At 40.0% G+C, this 22,570-nt stretch overlaps 1 protein-coding gene across 1 annotated transcript in view; it reads right to left on the reverse strand.

Moving 5' to 3' along the window:
• Nucleotides 1-22,570, reverse strand: part of LOC150084418 (NPC intracellular cholesterol transporter 1-like) — a 594,638-nt gene that overhangs the window by 505,253 nt on the left and 66,815 nt on the right. The window contains exons 4-5 of the mRNA XM_090376055.1: nucleotides 18,247-18,478; nucleotides 909-1,135 (exon numbers count right to left, since the gene is read on the reverse strand). Of these exons, the coding sequence (XP_090232181.1) occupies nucleotides 909-1,135; nucleotides 18,247-18,478 (459 nt within the window). The remainder of the gene's footprint in view (nucleotides 1-908; nucleotides 1,136-18,246; nucleotides 18,479-22,570) is intronic.

Genomic DNA, 22,570 nt, shown 5'->3' on the forward strand with positions numbered 1-22,570 from the left:
TGAAGACTGGATCTTATCACGATTCCCACCATTATTTCAATGAACATCAATCATATTGCATGATGGAAGCGATAGGGATTGTTGAAGCTTTGCACTGGAGACGTGTTTTAAAATAGGTTTCATCACTTCAATCTTCCAATAGTCAAAGTGGTAGTACTGCACTGGTTGATGAAAGTCATCTACCACCTAGTATTGCCTGGTAACATAGAGGGATGGCATTTCTCTGTGTGGAATGGACACCACACCTTGACTTCTGCTTACATTGGTTCACACCTGAGATGCAGCATTTCAGATGTTGCATACTGGGATTATATCTAGGGTTACTAAAAGGCTGACCACTGTAAAGGTGCAAGCAGAGATCTGGTTGTTGCAGAATGACTGGATCTTCCCCATAATTCTCTCCACTTGATTCACAAGTGTCATCTCAATATCAGTTTTAGACTCCAATGCAGTAAACCCTATCTCGTCATACCTGAGAGAATATCTATGACAAACTCTTGCCCCCAGGGGCTCAACATCTGATGAGTATGGGATTGGCACACCCAGGGTGTGCCAATCATTCTTCTCTGTCTTAGTGATTCCCTTCTACTTTTGACTCTGTCTCAGGTTAACTCAGGGGAAATTTTTTTTTTTTTTTTGGCTGGTGCAGCATAAGCCTCAGGCTTCCTTGCACCACATAGCTAATAATAACTCCAAGGATTAGTGACTCTCTAAAAAGTCCATTTAATCATAGCATATGCCTACAGTTCAGGACTTCACACTTTACAATGAAGCAAGGTGCCTTGGACACAAGTCTTTTGCAACACTAATACAATATATTATTTACAGAGGCAATAGTATTTGCATTTCAGTGGTGAGAATTACATCTTACTCAGCAAGTACTTATAAACAAAATAAAAAAAACATACCCGTTTCAGTGCTTGATTTTTTTTTGTATCCACAAAAGATGGTAATAATGCCAAACAAAGCAAAACATATTCCTAATGTGATGACTAAGGGACCATCCATTTCCATAAAAACCCAAGGTTCTATTTCAGATGGCAAGCCAGGAAAGGTAGATATATCCAAACCACAAGCAGCTTCACAGTCATTACAATTACACATTCTTGAATTAGAATCAGGGGCCATGTCACACCTAGAAACAATTAAAATATAGTTTACTGGAATAATTAAAGACAAACACCAGCCAAGGAATAAAAAATTTTTACTATAAAAATAATGTGACACACTATCGGAAGACTAAAATATTACAATAAATTACGATAAAATAAATTATGATAAAACGTTAAAAATATACCGAAGTAATAAAATTATCTAAAATAAACTGGATTAAAAGCGATAAAACCTGAAGCTTTCGGAGACTGCTGTCTCCTTCTTCAACAGTATACTATTACTGCAATGACACATCCTTAAGTAGCAGACCCATGGCACTCATGCACATGGTCCATCAGACACATGGCCGGCATTCCCCACGTGCGCATCGGAAACGGAAGTGGCTCGGGAGCGTGTCAAACAGAACCGGTCATCCCGTCTGAGGACAACCGCCTCAAACAGGGGGTGTAAACGTGTCCCCCTGTCCCTGTTAATAGTATTACGACTGGATGAACCGATTCGCAAACTCTCAAGCCACTTGCGTTCCCAAAATCCATGGGCACGGTCCATAATGACCGCGTCTTCAGGGGAGATCTGATGCTGCTTCTCCCAGAAATGCTCTGCCACAGCAGACCTCGCATAATTAGCAGTTTTAATAGCGGTCATGTGCTCCCCCAGACGGTCTTTTAAATGTTGCCCCGTCTCCCCCACATAACATTCCTCACAATCCAGGCACTTAATCTCATAGACCACACTACTAGTATAGTCCTGGGCTACGGGATCTTTAACTTGAGACACTACTGTGTGCAACCTCCGTCCCGGAAGCTGCACACAGCAGGTCTGACACTCCCGCAGTGCCCGTACAATGCGTTCTGAAAGGCCTGGATAGTAAGGAATGTATGCGGTAGCCACAGGGGCAGGCGACTCCCTTCGATTGGACTCTACCCTATAAATATATTTGTCCAAGACCCTCTGGGGGTACCCACACTTCCTGAGGTCTGTCGTGACTCTACAAATTTCCATTTCCTTATCCTCGGGGGTACTACAGTGGGTCCCCACCCTATTCAACAACACCCTGGCTACACTATTCTTATGATGATAAGCCTGTTCCGAGCTGTAATGAACATACTGGCCACGGCACATAGGCTTTCTATAAATCGTTGTCTTAATTCTAGACCCTTCTCTGCTACATTATTTTTATAGTAAAAATTTTTTATTCCTTGGCTGGTGTTTGTCTTTAATTATTGCAGTATGGAATTTCCCAGCCCCATAGGCCTGTTTGAAGATAAGATATAGTTTTATATGTGATTTATGCACTCCAATTTAAATAACAGTAAAAGATATATATTTCCTGCAATACCTACCTATTAATATTTTATTATTGCATATTAATGTTCCTGTTTACACCTATCCATTAATAAATCACCTATTAATAGTTAAACAGAAGCACAAAAATACCATATACAAACAGATTTTTATTAGCATCCCCTCAATTAATGTTTCTCTTCATAATTTTTCCACTGTTTCAACATTATCACATTAATTGAATTGTAGTCATTTGAAACTAGCATACATATTGTAGTGGAATTGTAGGGTTTTAATTATGGCAAATAAGTAAACTTATAGGTTACTTATTTACCACAATTAAAACCCTAAAATTCTACTACCGAATATATGCCAGTTTCAAAACACTTTAATTACATTAATCATGTAGCTTGGTATATATTTTTTCTAAACCCGTAGACTGGAACATATTTTTTTGCTTTAAGCTAAGAAAATCTAATTCTAGAAAGACAATAACTACTTAAAGCTCTATGAACATAAGAGTGCAGCATAATATACACACAACAGTGCCAGACTAAGGTATTTTCGCACCCCAAAAGATTTTTCAGAAACTCTTAAAGAATGGCACCCCAGGCAAATACCCTGCTAGCCGGGGCCTTAACCTGGAACTGACACAAAATATAAACTTGATAGAGTAATACGTATTATTGCATTTAGGTATCTATTAGTTTAGTGTAATATCTCAAATTAAACTGAAACAGAAATAATGCCTCAGACTAGAGCATCAAAACAATGGGCTCAAAGTAAGAGTGCTGTGGCTTGGGGGAGAATGGAAGAGGCCAATTCTCCCATGAATCAAGGCCTTACAAAATGTGCTGCTTGTGCAATATCTGCAGATATCTGAAAGGGGGCATGATAGAGCCAAGGGAAAAAAATGAGGAAATTAAGTGCGAACAGAGCGATCTTATGGGCATTAACGAGAAAGCTTGAAGAATAGGGTAGATGCCCTCAAAGGAATTAAAATGGGGAGCCCTTCAAGCTCTCAGCTACCCAACTCAATGCCAGAGCTTACATTTATGCGACAGACAACACAGCAGCAAATACCCAAGGCAGAATGTGCTGGTCCTACAGCAGGTAGTTATTGTTGGTGACACTACTGACAGGGAAACAGGAAATATGCTGTGCAGAAAGGATAGGTTGAATAGCACCAAGGTATGTCTATTAGGTGCAAAAGCAGATATCATATTTTGAGGACATGAAATGCAAAATGTTTTTTATATCTGGGCACTATCAGGATATCTAAGAACTTATTTGTAAAGTGCACAGCAATATTGGGAAAAAGTCACAAGTTAAGATTTAATTTGAAAATATCTGCAATCCTGCCCAGACACGATAGGAGGGAGTACATGTCGAGAACCTTGTCAATCAATTTACCCCTGGAAAGACTTGCAAGGTTCGTGGGGTTGTTGTTGTTTGGTTTTTAGGAGCATTAGCAACTAAGGCCATATTGCTCTGGGGATATGCTGTAGTCATTCCCTGACCTTTCCACATCCTCTGTATTTGGTGGTCACGGGCTCGAACCCCAGTCTGATCAAGAAGAGTGTGCTACGCGCTGCTGCTCCTGCCCACCTGGCTATGGAGGCGCCAGGTTCGTGGGGTAGATTTTTTCTCAGCACAGTCTGTACTTGTACTTGTTAACAGGGAGACTACTTCTACAGGGATGGGATACACTTAAATAGAAGGGGTGCAAGGATACTACCCGATGCTATTGAAGCAGTGTTACTGTGGGTTGTAAAACAGCTAGCGTGAGGGGATACATGAGCTAACATATTAACTAGAGCTGCAGGAAGAGGTGAAACTGTTTCTATTAGAAAATTTAGCAGCCTAGAAAGCAATGTATTTGGGATTTCAAGCCCTGCTCTGGATCATCACGGAACAAATAAATATGTGGTCAGTGTTAGGGTAACTAAGAGTAAGAACATGTGCATGTATACTTGCATATACACCAATGCTAGGAGCATAATAAATAAATTTGAAGAATTTGAAGTATTGATTACATCATCAAATGCAGACATTGTGGGAATATCAGAAATATTGTGTCACTCAGACATAAGGGATGCAGAATTTGAATATGGGGAGTACAATGTGAACAAAAAAAGGACAGACAGGACAGAAGGGGGATGGGTTATGCTCGTAGTTAAGAAACATTAAATCTAAGGCAGTGCATCCAGTCAACATGGATGGCTAGTGTAATGTTGAGTTGTTTGTTGTTATTTGGTTTTTAGGAGCATTAGCAACTAAGGCCATATTGCTCTGGGGATATGTGGTCACGGGCTCGAACCCTGGTCTAATCAAGAAGCGTGTGCTACGCACTTCTGCTCCTGCCCACCTAGCTACGGAGGCGCCAGTAGGTAATGTTGTAAGGTAAGGTAGGCTACGGAGGTAATGTTGAGTCAGTTTGTTGTGGGGGGGGAAAATGAGAGAAGTGTGTTATACTAATTACTGTGGTGAGTATGAAAAACAACTATACAGAGAAATAGAGTTGGCTGGTAAATAAGAATGTCTTATAATGGGGATTTTAACTTTCCAGATACTGAATGGCTCTTGTGGGTTCTTGTTTGTTTGCTTATGGGTTTTATGGCACATCAGCAACTTAGGTAATAGTGAGCCAAGTCAAAAAGGTATAAAATATAAGATTAAAATAGTATAATTAATTAAAATATTATTATAAAGGAGTATATGATATAAAACAGTTATAAAGCTATACAACAGTTATATATATATAGTTATAAAAACAGTTAATAAGTTGTAGAAACTTAAAGATATTTGACACATTGTCACTGTCCAATAAAATCTGTCTTTGTATATGAGACTAGGACAGATTGGTAAAGCCCAAACAACGATCATTATTAAAATATTTACATTCAATTAAAATATTCTGGAATTTTAAAATGGTATCAACTTCTACACATAGGACAATCATCTACCCTTAGTAGATAACAATATATCAAGTAACAATGTCCTATGCAGAGCAGAGTTTGAACAACTTCCACTTTATGGTTCCTCCACAGAGCAGAGTAGAATGCCAATGTTCGACTACCTTAGACTCATGACCTGTGCCATGAGTGTTGCTATTGGGGAACAAGTTTCTTTCATATTAATTGTCTGTAGTTTGTATAGGGGACTAGCATGCAAGCTTTAAAAAGGGTCACTAATTTGGTTGCAGTATCAGCCAAATCATTTCCTAAGATTCCAATGTGGTTGGGAATCCAGCAGAAACGAACATCAAATTCAGATTGAGAAAGGAGGCATAGCTTCTGCTGTATCTGGAGCAGGAGTGGATAAGGATTAAACCTCATCTATGATAAAGTCTGCAATGAACTGAGAGAATCGGTATATACAATACATTTTTGGTGGTGGGTGGTTTGTACATGATCCACAGCTATCGCAACTGCATGCAGCTCTGAAGTGAATGTGCTGCATTCGGGGGAGATCTGCTCAGATATCGTAGTGTGGAAAGACAGCTGCAGATTCACACAGCCACTTTTGACTTCAAACCATCTGTGTAGATTGGCGAGAAGTTGGAATGTTCAGATCAGTGTACTGAAAAGACCTACAGATAGACAGCAGATGGAATACTGTCCTTTCCCCAGTTGTTAAGAGAGAAGTTGCAAGGTGGGAGATGAGCATGCCAGGGTAAAGGGTTTGCCCTGGTGATGGGGCAACATTGTCTAATGAGATGCCCATATCTCTCAGTAGTCATTGGATACAAATACTGAATAGATGATTGGCAGTCTGGCGAGTGTTGTATAGATTTTCCCAAAGTGGCTCAAAAACAGATGTCCAAGTGGGGGTGGTCTGGCAGGGATCTCAATTTGAAGGCATACTGTAGCAAAAACTGCTTCCAACAAAGAAATAAAATTGGTTCATTTGCTTCAACATAAAGACTCTGGAAAGGGGATGTTAAAAACACTCCAATGGCAATATGGATCACCTGATGGTGGATGGGATCCAGTCCTTCGAGTATGCTAATGTGTAACTTGGGACCTATAATCTAATTTGGAACGTACAAGTGCACAATAGAGGTGCAATAAAGTGCATCGTTCAGCACCCAACGACTTAGATGAGACTGCATGTAGCATATTGAATCCTTGTGCATACTTCATAGGTAGCTGACAAATGTGTTGTAGGATGGTCAACTTTCTATCACACCAAAAATCTAGACTGAGGTACTACTGGAAGTGCATTTCTATCCCAGTCTCAAATCAGGTTCAGGGTAAAGACTGAGCTTGTGGAAAAAGTGCACACAAATGGTCTTTTGCAGGGAGAACCTGAAGCCATTATTGATTGCCCATGAGTTCAGGTGATCGATGGCATGTTGCAGTTGTCTCTTAACTCTCATGTTGCAGGATTGAGAAAATATGCCGAAATCACCAACATAGAAGACACAGTTTACATTTGGAGGAAGTTATTCTGTGATGGAATTCACTTTGATGGAAAACAGCTTAACACTTAAAACCGATCCCTGGGATACAGTTTTATCTTCTCTCGGCCCTTTTGCCAAGAGGATACTCCCTCCTCTTGACAAAAGGGCCGAGAGAAGATAGATCCCACATGAACTTGGAAGGAACAACTAGATAAAAAGTTTTAAATAAAACTTGGAGATGACCTCTAAGGCCGTTGCTATAAAGGTCTTTTAAAATTCCAAATCTCCAAGTTGTGTTATACGATTTTTCCATATCGAAGAATGTGGACACCTGGTGTCCTCATTTTAAAAAGGCCCTTGAATGGATGTTTTGAGCCTAATTCCAAAAGACTAGGTCCAAAGTGGACCTATTCCTTTGGAAACTGCACTGCACTCTGGAGAGGAGTCCATTGGCTTCCAAATACCATATAAGGTAGTCAATGACCAATCCTCTCCAGGATTTTGCACAGATAGCTACTCACAGCAATAGGACAGTAGTTTGTTTGGCTTTTGGGATCTCTTCCTGGCTTAGGAAAGGCAAGCACAATTTGTCTTATGTCAGAAATCCAGAAACTGCTCCTCTAGAAAGATTCTGTTATACAGAAAGAGCAGCTGGTCCATGGATTTTGCTGACAATCATATCATAATGGACGAGATCTGGTCCAGTAGCACTTGCCTTAGAGCCGTTTTTACTTTTCTATGGTGAAGGGCCCATTATAAGGATGAGAATTTTTAGGTTTGAAGTTAATTGGCTGATTTTCATGTTTGTGTTTTAACACGAAAAACTCTGTGGAGTACAAAGATGTTAATGAGATGATAGAAAGTTTCCCCAAGGGCACTGGCTATTGTAGTTGGGTTTGCAATAATGTATCCATTATATTCCAGGACTGATGAAGGGTGCGATGTATACTTCCCCTTCATTTTCCAGATTTTGTCCCAGACAACTTCAGCACTGGTCAATTGATTAATAGTGGATCCCCAGTTCCTTTTTGTTCTGAGGGTGAATTTGCTATGCTTTGCCACATACATGTTTGAAGGCTAGGAGATTAGTCACAGTAGGATATTGCTGAAATATCCCCCAAGCTTTGTTTTGTGCCTTTTGTTTTGCTGCTGTGCATTCAGCATTCCACCAAGATTTTGGAAATGGAAACCAAGTAGATGTTTTCAGAATTGTACTTGCAGCTGCATGGACAATGTTTCTGCAATGTATGCTACTGCATCATTGATAGATTCCTAATTGACTGTATTGATTTTAAACTCTGCCAGATGTTGAAAGGCATTCCGACTAGCCTGATCAATCTTCCACCATGGTAACCTAAAAGGCAGACACTGCCTCCCGTTAAGTAGACTGGTTATCATGGAGAAGTGATCACTTCCACATAGGTTCTCCACCACCTCCAAAGTGAGTGAAGGAAGGAGAGCATATAGATAGATCAATAGCAGAGAAAAGACAGGTAGGCATATGGAAAAAGGTGCTAGTTCCCACATTTAGAAGGGAAAGGTCATTATCAGTGAGCATATCCTCTATGACACATCCCCCTCCATTAGCATAGGTGCTACCCCACAGTGATATGTCCATTAAAATCACCTAGGAGTAAGGCAAGGGTGGGCAGCTGCACAATGAGATCATCGGGGAGGGGGTCTATCTGGAAGATGTCAGCCCCAGGTGTCAAATAAATTGAACAGACTGTTAATAAAAACCCTATCATTAGGCCAATTGCTACCACTTCCATGTTGGTGGAAAGTGGAACAGGTTGAAATGAGGTATGGTTTCCCAGGAGGATAGCAACTCTTCCGCGGGTGGGTCCATCCCCACTTCTATCCTTATATATAATAGTAGTATTATAAAAGGTAGAGTTTTCATTTGCCTTCAAATATGTCTCCTGCAAGCAAAAACAAACTGGCTCATGTTTTTGCAGTAGGGCCTTGATATCATCAGTATTTCATCAGAATCTTTGACAATTCCACTGTAGGAATTTAGTCATTATGGCTTGGCAGGTCCATCATGCAGCTTTCAGAGTGCAGAGGGCTTACTTTTCTCAATCTTGGATATATCTCTTTTGGGGAAGATGGACACTATCCTGTGTCCATTTCCTCTTCTGAAAAGAATTACAAGAGTGTTTCATCAGGTACCTCCTTCTCCTCTACATCCATTTTTTTCTTGGAAACTAGGAGTTACCTTAGACTTTTTATTCTTTTTTCCAGCAAATCTCTTTTGTTATTGGTGGAGCATTAGGCGGTACCAATATGGGAGTGACAGCTGATTGATCTTTCTATGATGGTTTTTGTGAACTTAACAGGTAGTGTACAATAGGAATGAATGACTCTTTTGATGGAATAGTCATTTCTGTTTAAGTTCCAATTGAAATCTCCCTACTACCTTCTGAATGTATGTAGGTTTATTTTTATTTAAAGATTTCACTGTTTTTCTGCCTCCTGATTTTTTTTTTATCGTATGATGTGATCAATACACGAAAGAACCAGTTTTTTCCTGCTTCCTTCATGTATCATGGCCGTGAGATCAAACCAGATAGTAAGGCACCATCATGAGATCCAAGCCCGAGGTGGGAATCAAACCTGCAACCTTTAGGTTGCCAGGCAGGCACTTTACCCACCCGACTAGCCCGGTCGGCCTGCTTCCTGATACATGTTCCAGCTCTGCATCAAGTCTTTGAATTTTTTTTTCTTCTTTCCACCTCTGGCATGCTCATGAGTATGCAGGGGTCTCTCCTTGGCAGTTAATTTGGTGGGTTTTTTAGTTGAACATGACATGGTTTCGTGGTACTTTGCAGCACATCAAGTGCACGAAAGGCTCCGTGACAGGCCAATTGCAAGTGTCCATATTTTTGGCACTTAAACTTAAAGCACCTTAAAGGATTTGAGACATATACATGTACTTAACAATTGATATAGCCCGCTTTGACCTTGTTAGGAAATGTTTGTGAATTAAATGTTATGATGATGTTACTAGTGGGAACAAGTTTCTCATCCATACACATGAATATTTGTTTCACAGCTATCACTCCTTGGGATTTTAACTCAGAACAGATTTTTTCTTCAGACACTTCAAGGAGATACCATCCTGAGATGACACCATGGAATAAATTCAGTGTCTTATTAGGGGTAACTATGATCTGCATTCTCCCATACATGTGGCTCAGAGATGCTGTTCTGAATGCTTTTCACTTCGTGTCTACAAGGATGTAGCCTGAGTGAAGCCATTTGAGTGCTTTAGAAGGCCCTGCCAATACTTCTGGATAAAGAAGGGTGATATTTTTTTATAGGTTTCTCACATGTACAGTGTATTATTAGGAAGTGAGGTTTTGGACATGATAAAACGTCTGCTTACCTGTCTTTTTGCCCCTCTAATATTTTTTAATATTAGTGGGGTCAACATTAATTTTTCTGATAGGGACCCAGAACGAAGAATGTTATCAGGATTCATGGTGTTTGCGGTTGTGCCTAGACTCCACCCACCATGGAGCCCAAGTGGGATGCCAATAACTGGCAAGCAATAAATGCACTTGAGAATAGGACACCAGGGCTACCTAGACACCATACCCACATTGCCACCAGCCTGAATCCTGTCCCTTGGACCATGAGGGTAGGAGAATGACATTGACACAGTTGACTTTCAGGCAAACCCACTAGCTGAATGAGCCCAATCGAGCCATCACAATCACCTGACTTGTCAAAGCAGAGTCCAAAGTGGTGTATTGGAGATGGGCCTTTCAACCATCAGGTTCCCCTTTTCAAAGTTTCCACGTGTTTCAGCACACAGCAAACACGCTGGATTCCTATAATTTTAGCTTTGAACCTAGGTTGTGGGCATCCGATTCCAGTGATGCGAACCTGGAGGTTTAGCAGCATCACTGGGAGGTCCTCTGACTATACAGGTGCCCAGGTCAAGGAGCATTGTGGGTTTGTCACTCACACATCAGCAAGACTTTCTGTGGATTTATTGAATGACTGTTTCTACAACAGCACGTAAAGAGGAAGCAATACTCTTGAACCGATTATCAGCAGTGATTTTTCATGCTTTAAGAATCTGCAGGTAAAAGATCCACTAAGTGGGAGTGATCACAGTGTGCTGATGTCAGATTTACTTAAAGACATAACTACTGTTAAGGGTAAAGGAAAGAGATTTTGCTTTCATAAGAGCAACTATGGTGGTCTCAGACAGTTTTTAAATTTTATACTGTGGGACCATCTGATAACATTACCAACATCAAATTCTAAATGGGAAGAATTCGTGGAAATAATCATAGAAGCTACTAAGCTTTCCATACCAACTAAAAAATACCATTAGAGGCTTCGACCTAAATGGAGGTCTGATGAACTGATGAGACCTGTGGCAGAGAAGAAAAATGCATAGGATGCATATACATTATCTAGCAACACAGAACCCTATGGTAAACATTAAACTAGTCAGTAATCAATCCACAAAGGAGGTTAGACAAGTTAAGGCAGGTAAAGGGAAGGGTTTTTGCTTTTGTAAAGGCGACTACGGTGCTCTGAGACAGTATTTAAATTCTATACGGTGGGACCAAATGATGTTACCAACAGCAAATTCAAAATGGGAAGCATTCAAAGAATTAATCTTGGAAGCTACTGGGCTTTACATATCAACTAAGAAATATTGTTCAAGGTTTAGGCCTAAATGGATGTCAGATGAACTAATGAGACATATGGCAGAGAAGAAAAATGCATGGGATACATATAAATTAATGGGCAACATGGAAGCTTATAATAGATATAAGCTGGTCTGTAACAAGTCACAAAGGAGATTAGGCAGGCAAAGGCAGATTATGAGAAATCCTTGGCAAAGGATGCAAAGAAAAACAATAAAGAGTTCTTTACCTATGTAAACTCTAGAAGGAAAGGGATGAATCAGATTGGTCCACTGGATATTGACGGTTCAACTGTTGATGATCCTGCTCAGGTGGCTAACAAACTAAATGCGTATTTTGCATCTACATTCGCCCATGAGAAGTTATTCAGAGAAGGGAATGCCAGAGGTGAGTTAAACTCTGGCAGTGAGCTAGATGATTTTGTAATAACTAAGAGGAAAGTGGAGGAGAAATTGTTGAAAATAAACATAAAAAAGGCACCTGGGGTGGATGGGATCTATCCAGTTATATTAAAGGATGCAGCAAAGGAAGTAAGCAAACCCTTAGCCATAATTATGAGAGCTTCTTTGGACTCAGGGGAGGTACCCATGGACTGGAGATGTGACCACAATTCGCAAAGGAGGATCAAAGGCGACAAGTAATTATAGACCTGTTAGTTTAACTTCTATTCCAGGAAATTTAATGGAGGCACTGGTTAAAGAAGCATTGCAGAATCATCTAGACAAGACTTCAGTTGTAGCTCGGACACAGCATGGTTTTGTTAACGGAAAGTCGTGCCTGACCAATTTGATTGGATACTAGGATGTGGTCACAAAGAAATTGGATGCAGGGAATAACTTTGATATCATATATTTGGATCTTAGAAAGGCTTTTGATACTGTTGCATATGGAAGACTGCTGAACAAAGTGGAGCAGTGTGGCATTGGAGGCAAATTGCTGCTATGGTTAAAGGGATGGTTGAGTGGGAATCAATGGACACTGCTCATTGTGGACTAATGTTATTAGTAGAGTCACCCCGGATTCAGTGTTGGGTCCATTGTTGTTTTCTGTATTTATAAATGATATTGATGTTGGTATATCAAGTTTAATGTTCAAGTTTGCAGATGATACGAAGGTTGGCAGGGTTGTTAAGGACACTAATGACAGTACGCTGCTGCAACAGGATCTAGAAAAGTTGAACAGGTGGGCTGAGAGGTGGCAAATGAAGTTTAATATTGACAAATGTAAAGTACTACATATGGGAAGCTGTTTGTTTGGTTTTTAGGAGCATTAGCAACTAAGGCCATATTGCTCCGGGATATGCGGTGGTCATTTCCTGACCTTTCCACATCCTCCGTATTTGGTGGTGACGGGCTTGAACCCCGGTCTAATCAAGAAGCATGTGCTACGCACTGCTGCTCCTTCCCACCTGCCTACGGAGGCACCACATATGGAAAGCAGTAACCCCAGAGTAACATATCAACTCTATGATACTATACTGACAGTGACAGAGAATGAAAAGGGCCTGGTAGTAATTGTGCAGGCAGATATGAAGTTTTCTGAGCAGTGCAGATGGTCCGCAAGAGTAGCTCATAGTGTCTTTTCAATGATATACAGGAGTTTTTATAGCAGGGATAAGGAGGTGATTATCCCCTTGTATAAGGCAATGCTCAGGCCACACCTTGAGTACTGTATACAGGTCTGGAGGCCTCATTTTAAGAAGGATGTAGAGCCGTTGGAACGAGTACAGAGAAGGGCAACAAGATTAGTGAATGGAACAAGGGGTTGCTCTTACGAAGAAAGGCTTACAATTTTGCAAATTACAGTGTCTGGAGACTAGGTGATTATTCTTGCTCAGAATAATCACCTGAGAGGGCATAAATTCAAATTGAGGAAAGACAGATGTAGGATAGATGTGCGGAAGTTTGCCTTTAGCCAGCGGGTAGTTGGTTGGTGGAACAGACGTCCATCCTTTGTTGTGGAAGTTGATAGCCTAAATAAATTTAACGCTGAGCTGGACAGGTATTTGGAACGAATGGAGGGGTGAAATGGGAGAGTTTTTTTTTTCGGCTGATGCTGCATAAGCTTGCTTTCTTGCATCATATGTCTCTACTAATGCTAATTAAAAGAAGTCGCTGCAAAGAATGCCAAGAAAAGCAGTAAAAACTTCTTTATGTTAACAGTAAAAAAAAGGGGTTGAATCAGACTAGTCCACTTGTCAATGGTTTAACTGTTGATAATCCTGCTCAGGTTGCTGATAAACTAAATAGGTATTTTGCATCTACATTCATGCATGCATGTGGAGCTCTTTAGAGAACAGAATGCTAAAGTTCATCAAAATCTAAAAGGGAGCTAAATTATTTGCAAAGCAAACTATTAACCATAATTATGAGAGCATCTTTGGTTTCAAAGGAGATGTAAAATAGTTTCTGGGGAGGTGATTACTAGTATTGATGAAGATATATCAGGCTTAATGTCTAAGTATGCAGATGATAACAAAGGTTTGCTACTTCAAAAAGTTCTAGAAAATTTAGCCAAATAGGTTGAGAAATGAAAACTGAAGTTTACCATTACAAATGCGAAGCACTGCGTATGAGTTTCAGTAAATCCAGATTAACATACCAACTGTGTGGTATTTACAGATCTTTTTCATTTTCCACTACACTCAGGATAGTGGAAAATGAAAAATATCTGGGGGGGGGGTAATTTTGCAGTCAGGTATCAACTTCTCTGAGCAGCACAAACAGGCTTCAGGTCAGCTGATAGGGTTATTTCACTGATATACAAGAATTTTGCTATCAGGGATAAGGAGTTTATTATCCAATTGTATAGAGCAATGAGTACTGCATACAGTCCTGGAAACCTCATTTTAGGAAGGATGTATAGCTGCCAGAATGTACAGAAGGGCAACAAGTTAGTTGGAAGCAAAGGTATAATGAGAGTGGGAGTAATCTACAGGCCAGATGATTGTGAAGATTATGATAAGAGTCGCTATGTGCCAATGGAATGGGCAAGAAAGCATTAATGTCTTATTATGGGTGATTTTAATTTGCTCTAACCAATTGGAGTATTTGGGATGGAAACGTGATGTGAGGGACAAAAGTTTTAAATCAAGTAGATGATTGTTATTTGTAACAACATGTCAGAGAAAGTACTAGGGACAAGAGTATTCTAGACCTGATCATCACCCATGAACCAGATGACATAATAGGGCTGGCAGTACAGGAACCAGCAGCAGGAAGTGATCACGGAGTTGGTGGACAACGAAGAGAAAGAGGTAGCAGTAGTGAGAGGAAAAGGATGTTGTTATTTGGTTTTTAGGAGCATTAGCAACTAAGGCCATATTGATCTGGGGAGTTGCAGTGGTCATTCCCTGACCTTTCCGCATCCTCCGTATTTGGTGGTCATGGGCTCGAACCCCGGTCTAATCAAAAAGCGTGTGCTACGCACTGCTGCTCCTGCCCACCTGGCTACACAGGCGGAAAGAGGCAAAGGAATGGGTTATAATTTCAGGAAAGGAAATTATGATGGCTTAAGGTGCTACATGGCCTCTATTAACTGGGTAGATATTTCACATAGAGCGAATACAACTGAATTATGGTATACCTTTAAAACATTAATCACAGAAGCCTTGAATGCATATATACCATTTAAAAATACTCCACAAGGAGGAGGATTCCAAGTCGGATAAATAATGAAGTTTCCAGATTACTTGGACAGAAAAAGATGGCATGGAAAAGCTACAGAGCAATAAAAAGTACCAAAGCCTAAAACTGCTACAAATTGATCTGTAATAGTGCCACAGAAAAGTTTAGGCTGGCAAAGGCAGATTATGAGAAATCGCTGGCAAAAGGTGGGGATAAGGAATATTTCCATATGCTGGGCGTTTCAAAAGTGATGGTCAATAATTTAAAAGTGAACTGTACAGACTACAATATACAAAAAAAGCCCAGTAAACATGAATCCTTAACTGAATCATTTTCGAGATATTGCACATTTCTAGTTGGGATCTACCACTGACAAGGTGAACTGTACAGAGTTGGGATCCACCACTGACTTGTTTGTTTAGGTTAGGTTAAGCTCATTCTCTCCCTTTCTTTCTTTCCCAATGCTCTGAGAAAGGGGAAAGGGAGAGAATGAGAACTCAGGCATACTAGTACTTGTCAAAGGATAGTCAACATGGAAAGAGGTTGCAATGAAGGAAAAAAAAAAACCAATTATAATATTATTGTCCCTGCAAATGATTACATCTACCCATATTTATTTTGTCTGTAAATTGCATGTGTACTCTGGTCGATTTGCCTGTTTGCTGGATGAAAAAACCCCAGTTTCTGGGGGGGGGGAACCTTGCTATCTACACCTGAGACCGACTAACTTTAGTGGGCTTTTTTCACTCCGGGGGGGGGGGAGTGAAAAAAGCCCACTAAAGTTCCTCGCGTCGAACCCGGACCTTTTCCACCCGGTGTGGGAGGTTAGTGACAGTACGACTGTGCTACCTGTGCAGACTACAGCAACAAAGAGTATGTGGACATGTACTTCATGTATGGTAAAGCCAACGGCAGTTCACTCGAAGCTGCACATTTGTACCAAGAAACATTTCCCTGCCGAAGGCAGCCCAACAGGCGCACATTCATCAGGGTACATCAACACCTTAGAGAACAAGGGCACTTCACACATGGAGTACAAGCAGGTAGGCCCAGAAGCATAACACCTGATTTTGAGGATAAGGTATTAGAAAGAATAGAACAAAATCCGGGAATTTCGACAAGGAGGGTTACTCTGCAAGAGCGTGTACTGAGTCATAGCAGTGTGTGGCAAATTTTACATCACCAATTACTGTACCCCTACCATATCAAGTGTGTACAAGGTCTCAGCAATACAGAATACCCTCCCAGAGCGCTCCCAGAGTGGCGGATCTTAATAGAAAATGTGCATTATCTTGAAAACGGTTCATTTGCGGCCCGACGTTCACTGGACATTTTTGCTTATTTTAGTTTGTACTTTTCACCTATAAATTATTGACCATTTTTTTGAAACAATCTGTATAAATGTAAAGTGGACAACAAACCCAGATTGAACTCTTATCCAAGCTGATGTTGCAGATGAACTTTGTATCGATATTTACAGAAGAAAAATCCTTTATTTCAATGAGAAATTCTGGGAGTGAAGTTGAGAAATATGTAATTAATGATATTGAAATTTCACATGACTATTTAATGAAAAAACCATTGGGCCTACAGGCAAGTAAGGCTTCTGGGGCTGATGGAATATACCCTATAATTTTAAGGGAGGCAGCAAGTGAGTGCATTGAACCATTGAGGCTAATTATGAGAGCATCACTAGATTTGGGAGAGATTCCGTTGGATTGAAAAAGTTCCAATGTATCTCCAATACATAAGGGCAGTTCTAAGAGTGAAGTGATAAATTACCAACCTGTCAGTCTAACTTCAGTGGTAGGGAAAATCATGGAGGCAATGATCAAGGGTGAAATTCAGTATCATTTAGATAGAAATGGAATTCTGAAGGATAAGCAGCATGGTTTGGTAAAGGGAAAGTCATGTTTAACAAATCTGGTTAGCTATTTTGACAGGGTCACTCATGAGCTGGATCTAGGGAAAATTTTGACATCGTTTATTTAAATTTCAGCAAAGCATTTGAATCGATCCCACATGAGCGGTTACTTTATAAGCTGGAACAGGTTGAAATCGCAGAGAAAATCCTTAGGTGGATAGCAGGATTGCTTCAGGGCAGGAGGCAGAGGATTCTGATAAATGGTTATTCCTCAGGTTGGGTTAATGTAAGAATTGGGGTTGACCAAGGATCAGTATTGAAACCACTGTTGTTTTTGATTTTCATAAATGACATTGATGAAGGTATAGAGGGTGTGATGTCTAAATTTACAGATGATGTAAAGATTGGTAAAGTAGTTAATGATCACCGCCAAGCAGAGCTTCTTCAGAATGATCTAGTAGACTTCAGAGATGGTCAGAAAAGTGGCTGCTAAGCTTCAATCCAGCAAAGTGCAAGGTCTTAAACCTGGGAAACACTAATCCCAAAATAACTTATACACTTGGTGGAGTTGAACTAAAGTCAGTAAGTGGAAGAAAGGGACTTGGGAGTTATGATACCATCATACATGAAGTTCACCAAACATTGTAGACAGGTTGCAAGGAAGGCCCATGGTGTCCTATCAACGATTTATTGAACATTTGCTAGTAGAGATAAGGACATCATAATCCCATTGTATAAGGCTATTGTTAGACCACACCTGGAATATTGTGTTCAAGTATGGAGACCGCACCTAAAGAAAGACATTGAGCTTCTTGAAAGAGTCCAAAGACAGGTAACTCACCTGGTGAGATCAGCAAAAAGAGGGTCCATATGAGGAAAGACTTCGAATATGTGGTTTTCACTGCTTGGAAACTAGGCACCTTAGAGGAGACTTGATTGAGGCATTTAAGGCTCAATCTTAAGGCGTCATTTGTCACTACTAATAATATACTAGTAATGTAAGAGTTCTCACTATCATTTCAATCTTTAATTAAATGAGGTCAAGAATACTGCTCGCCCATCTAACATGTTGAGGTAAGATGGATATTAGGATTTTAACATATTATGTAGTAGAAAATATTCGATGATATTTTCAAGGAATAGTCTGTTCCTTGAAAATGATTAAATGTAATCTTCGTTAGTTGCCACATAACAAATCTAGATAACAGTTTAATATAAATGACGATTATTACATGAGATATTAAAATAATTCAACATAATATTATAACAAAAACAGGAACTTACTCTCCACAGAAATAGAAATCTAAGTCTATAACTTTTTGTCCCCCATCATTCATGTTTTCAGTTTGTGATACATTTAAGAACAGGTTCTGTGGTGGTGAACAAATTAAAGCACAAGACATCTTCTTCATGTTCCTGATACAAGATGAGCATCTTTTCAGTCCAAATCCACTAGCTATTTTCAAGTGAAATGATTTAAGCTGCTCACAATCACAGCAAATATTCAAATTGTTATCTAAAAAACAAATTAAATGATACTTCAACAACTCAGCAAAGGAAAAAAAAATTTAAACACATACCAACAAAATAAAATAAAACTAAAATTTTTAAAATGCCTTTTTAAAACAAATGAAAGTTTATATGACTATTTCAGAATTAGATTGACTAATAAATGAAAGAAGCACTAAAAATTTTGGGATGAAAACAATATTATTAATATATATTAGATTTCTTATATCTTATATATAGTGTAGAAAGGGTAATTGTTATAAACTGGCCCAGCTCCAAAACGAGCATTACAATTATATTAGTCCACTGGTGGAATGAAACTGTCAATGTAGTGAATTAGATAATGATGCAAGAAAGCAAGCTTATACAGCATCAGAAAAAAAACAAAAAAAAACTGTCAATTAGATAATGATGTATAAATTTCATCATTATCTAATTTACAACCAATTTTTATCCAAGAACACATGGGAAATATTGCATTTCCCCATATGATATTTGCTAAATACTGGAAAACTAATGTCAGAAAACAAACATCAGTAGCAATAACTGAGACTTCATCTCAACAGTCTTCCATGATTGTATATTGGTAGTACATTAATATTAATAGTGGAAAATGATACAAGAAAGCAAGCTTATACAGCAGCAGAAAAAAAAAAAAAAAAAAAAGCCAACACTTCCCATATCATCTGTCTATCCCTTCTAACAGTGTGTCTACTTCTTTGAATTTATTCAAACAATCCACCTCCACAACAATTGACCACCTGTTGCCTGAAGGCAAATTATCATCCATATACCCTGCAACTGTCCTTCCTCAGTTGGAATTTATGGCACCTCATGTGAGTAGCCTGGACAAAGAGGAAGGATCCATCAGCATTGATCTTACACAATCCAGTCAATGACTTAAACACCTCAATCAGATCTCCATACAGATATCTCGTCTCCAGGTGCTGCAGTATGCACAACTAAAGCCTTTCCTAGTAATATTACTGTTTTCTTCCTCTCACTAATCTTCTTGCTCTTCTCTGCACCTGTTCCAACAAATCCATGTCCTTTTTAATGTGAGGCCTCCAGACCATACTCCAGCAGCAGACCTGATCTCCAGGAGTACTCAAAATGTGTTCTGACCAATCCCTTATACAATGGGATAATCACCTTTTATCCCTGCTGGGAAAATTCCTGTATATCACTGACAAAACCCCATCAGCTATCCTGGCAGCCTATTTGCACTGCTCAGAGAACTTCATATCTGACTGCACAATTACATCAAGTCTTTTTCATTTTCCACACTGCCGACTATAGTGTTACACAGTTGGTACATTAATCTGGGTTTAATGCTACCCATGTGTAGCAATTTGCATTTGTCAATATTAAATCTCAATTGCCATTTCTCAGCCAATCTGCCTTATGTGTCTAGATCTTGTATACTCTGATATACCTTGATTACTGTGATTAACCAGCCTGCCAACCTTCATATCAACTGCAAACTTAGATATTAAGCCTGATATGTCTTTGTCAATATCCACTGAAAGGATAGAATTCACAGGATATCTGGTTCCTGGGCAATGCGATGTTGTAACCCCTCTCACTAGTGGATGAATCCACTGCTTGGATTCATCCATTCATCGAATTACCATCTACATCATTGCATTCATGTAGATGGTAATTCGATGTCAGTATGGATAAACGTTGTGAGTTAACCGACATGGAAAGAGAGTTGATAGTGGGTGCCCGACGCATGGGGTCACTCTATTGCAGAGGTGATACAGAAATTGCACTATCCCTGTTCAACAGAGTGTATCGGGAATCTGCCATTTCCGGGATAACATCTCTTCATGGACAGTGCTGTGGGCAGAGAAAGGTGGTGGATGAACATGGCCGTCGACATCTGCCTCGCATAGTTTCAACCAACCAGAGAGCAACAGTGGCACAAATCACAGCCGAATTCAATGAGGAAGGTGCCAGAAACGTGTCCACCAAGACGATGAGGCGATCATTAGCTGCAATAGGTTATGGGAGCCGCCAACCCAGAGTCCCACTGCTAACACCATGACACAGGATGCTACACCTCAACTGGGCAAAAAAAACATCAGCACTCGACCTTGGATGATTGGAGACAGGTCTCCTGGTCTGATGAGTCCTGTTTCCAGTTATTTCCAGCAGACAGGAGGGTGCATATCTGGCAGAAACCACATGAAGCTATACACTTATCATGTCAACAAGGAACGGTTCAGGTAGGTGGACGGTCGGCAATGGTCTGGGGCATGTTCAACTGGCACACATTGGGACCTCTGGTATGTCTAGACGCATCTCTGAGTGGTCCAGGTTATGTGTCCATCCTTGCAGACCATCTGCATCCTTTCATGGTCATAATGCACCCACAGGGCAATGGACTCTTCCAGCAGGACAATGCACCTCCCCACAGAGCAGTGGTGACTAGATCATGATTCGAAGAGCATTCCGTAAATTTTACCACCATGGAATGGTCTCACCATTCAGCGGACATGAATCCTGTGGAGCACCTTTGGGATGCTGTGGAAAGGCCCGTTCAAACTTTGGATCCTCCACCCAGGAATGCACCAGAATTATGGACAGCAGTCCAAACAAGCATGGATGTAAATGCCTGTGGAAAGCTTTCATGAACTAGTGGACTCAATGCCTTATTGTATAACTGCCTATCTGGGCGAAAGGTGGGACTGCTCATTACTAGATAGGTATCCCATGATTTCTGTCCACTCAGTGTCATTAATAATAGAAAAAAACACTAGACCCTCATTGAGCCCTGGGGAACTCCATTTATAACATTAGTCCAAGAAGAGCAATGCTCATGGATAACCACTCCATCTTCTCCCACTCAACTACCCCTTTATCCATAGCAGTAACTTGCCCTTAATACCATACTGCTTCAATTTGTATAGTAGTCTTTTATGTGAAAGAGTATCAAAAGCTTTTCTGAAATTTAATAAAACCATGTCAAAATTAGATTTGCATACAATTCTTCTGTTACTGTGTCATAGTATCTAATTAGAGTTTGTCACACAAGAGCTTCTATTGGAATGAGCAGCAGCCTGGAAAACAAGATGCAGGATATTTCAGAAACTGCTGGGAGTCATTGCGGTACAAGTAAACACATGGGTTGTGTTAGGGTAGCTAAGAATAGGAACAGGTGCATGTACACCAATGCTAGGAGTTTGGTAAATAAATTTGATGAATTTGAGGTATTGCTCAAAACAACAAAGGCAGATATTGTTGGGATATCAGAGACGTGGTTTCACACAGATATAAGGAATGCAGAACTGGAATTTGGGGAGTACAATGTGTACTTGCCAAATTCCAGTGGAAATTCCAGAAAGGATAGACAGGATAAGAAGGGAGGAGGAGTTATGCTATTAGTTAAGAAACACACAAAATACAAGGAAGTGAAGCCAGTCGACATCGCTGGACGGTGCAGTGTCAAGTCAGTTTGGTGTGACATAAGCATTGGGGGATCAAAATTGAGAGTAGGAGTGTGCTATAGTCCTAATGACTCAGATGAGTATAATAAGAAACTGTACAGGGAAATAGAGTGGGCCAGTAAATCAGAATCTTATAATGGGGGATTTTAATTTCCCAGATATTGACTGGAATTTGTGGGTTGGTCACACACACACTAGCAAGGCTTTTGTGGATTTATTGGATGATTATTTTCTACATCAGCATGTTCGGGAGGCAACTAGAGGGAGTAATACTCTTGATTTGATTATCAGTAGTGATTCTTCATGCATTAAGAATCTGCAGATAAAGGAACCACGGTGGCAGTGATCACAGTGTGCTGAAGTGGGATTTACTCAAAGTGGTAACTACCATCAGGGGTAAAGGGAAGGGTTTTTGCTTTCATAAAGATGACTATGATGGTCTGAGACAATATTTAAATTCTATACAGTGGGACCAACTGATGATGTTACCAACAGCAAATTCAAAATGGGAAGCATTCAAAGAACTTATCTTGGAAGCTACTAGGCTTTACATACCAACTAAGAAATATTGTTCAAGGTTTAGGCCTAAATGGATGTCAGATCAACTAATGAGACATATGGTAGAGAAGAAAAATGCATGGGATACA

Source organism: Mastigoproctus giganteus, chromosome 6 (genome assembly GCF_048544385.1).
Source record: "Mastigoproctus giganteus isolate SK-2022 chromosome 6, ASM4854438v1, whole genome shotgun sequence".
Taxonomy (NCBI): Eukaryota; Metazoa; Arthropoda; class Arachnida; order Uropygi; family Thelyphonidae; genus Mastigoproctus; species Mastigoproctus giganteus.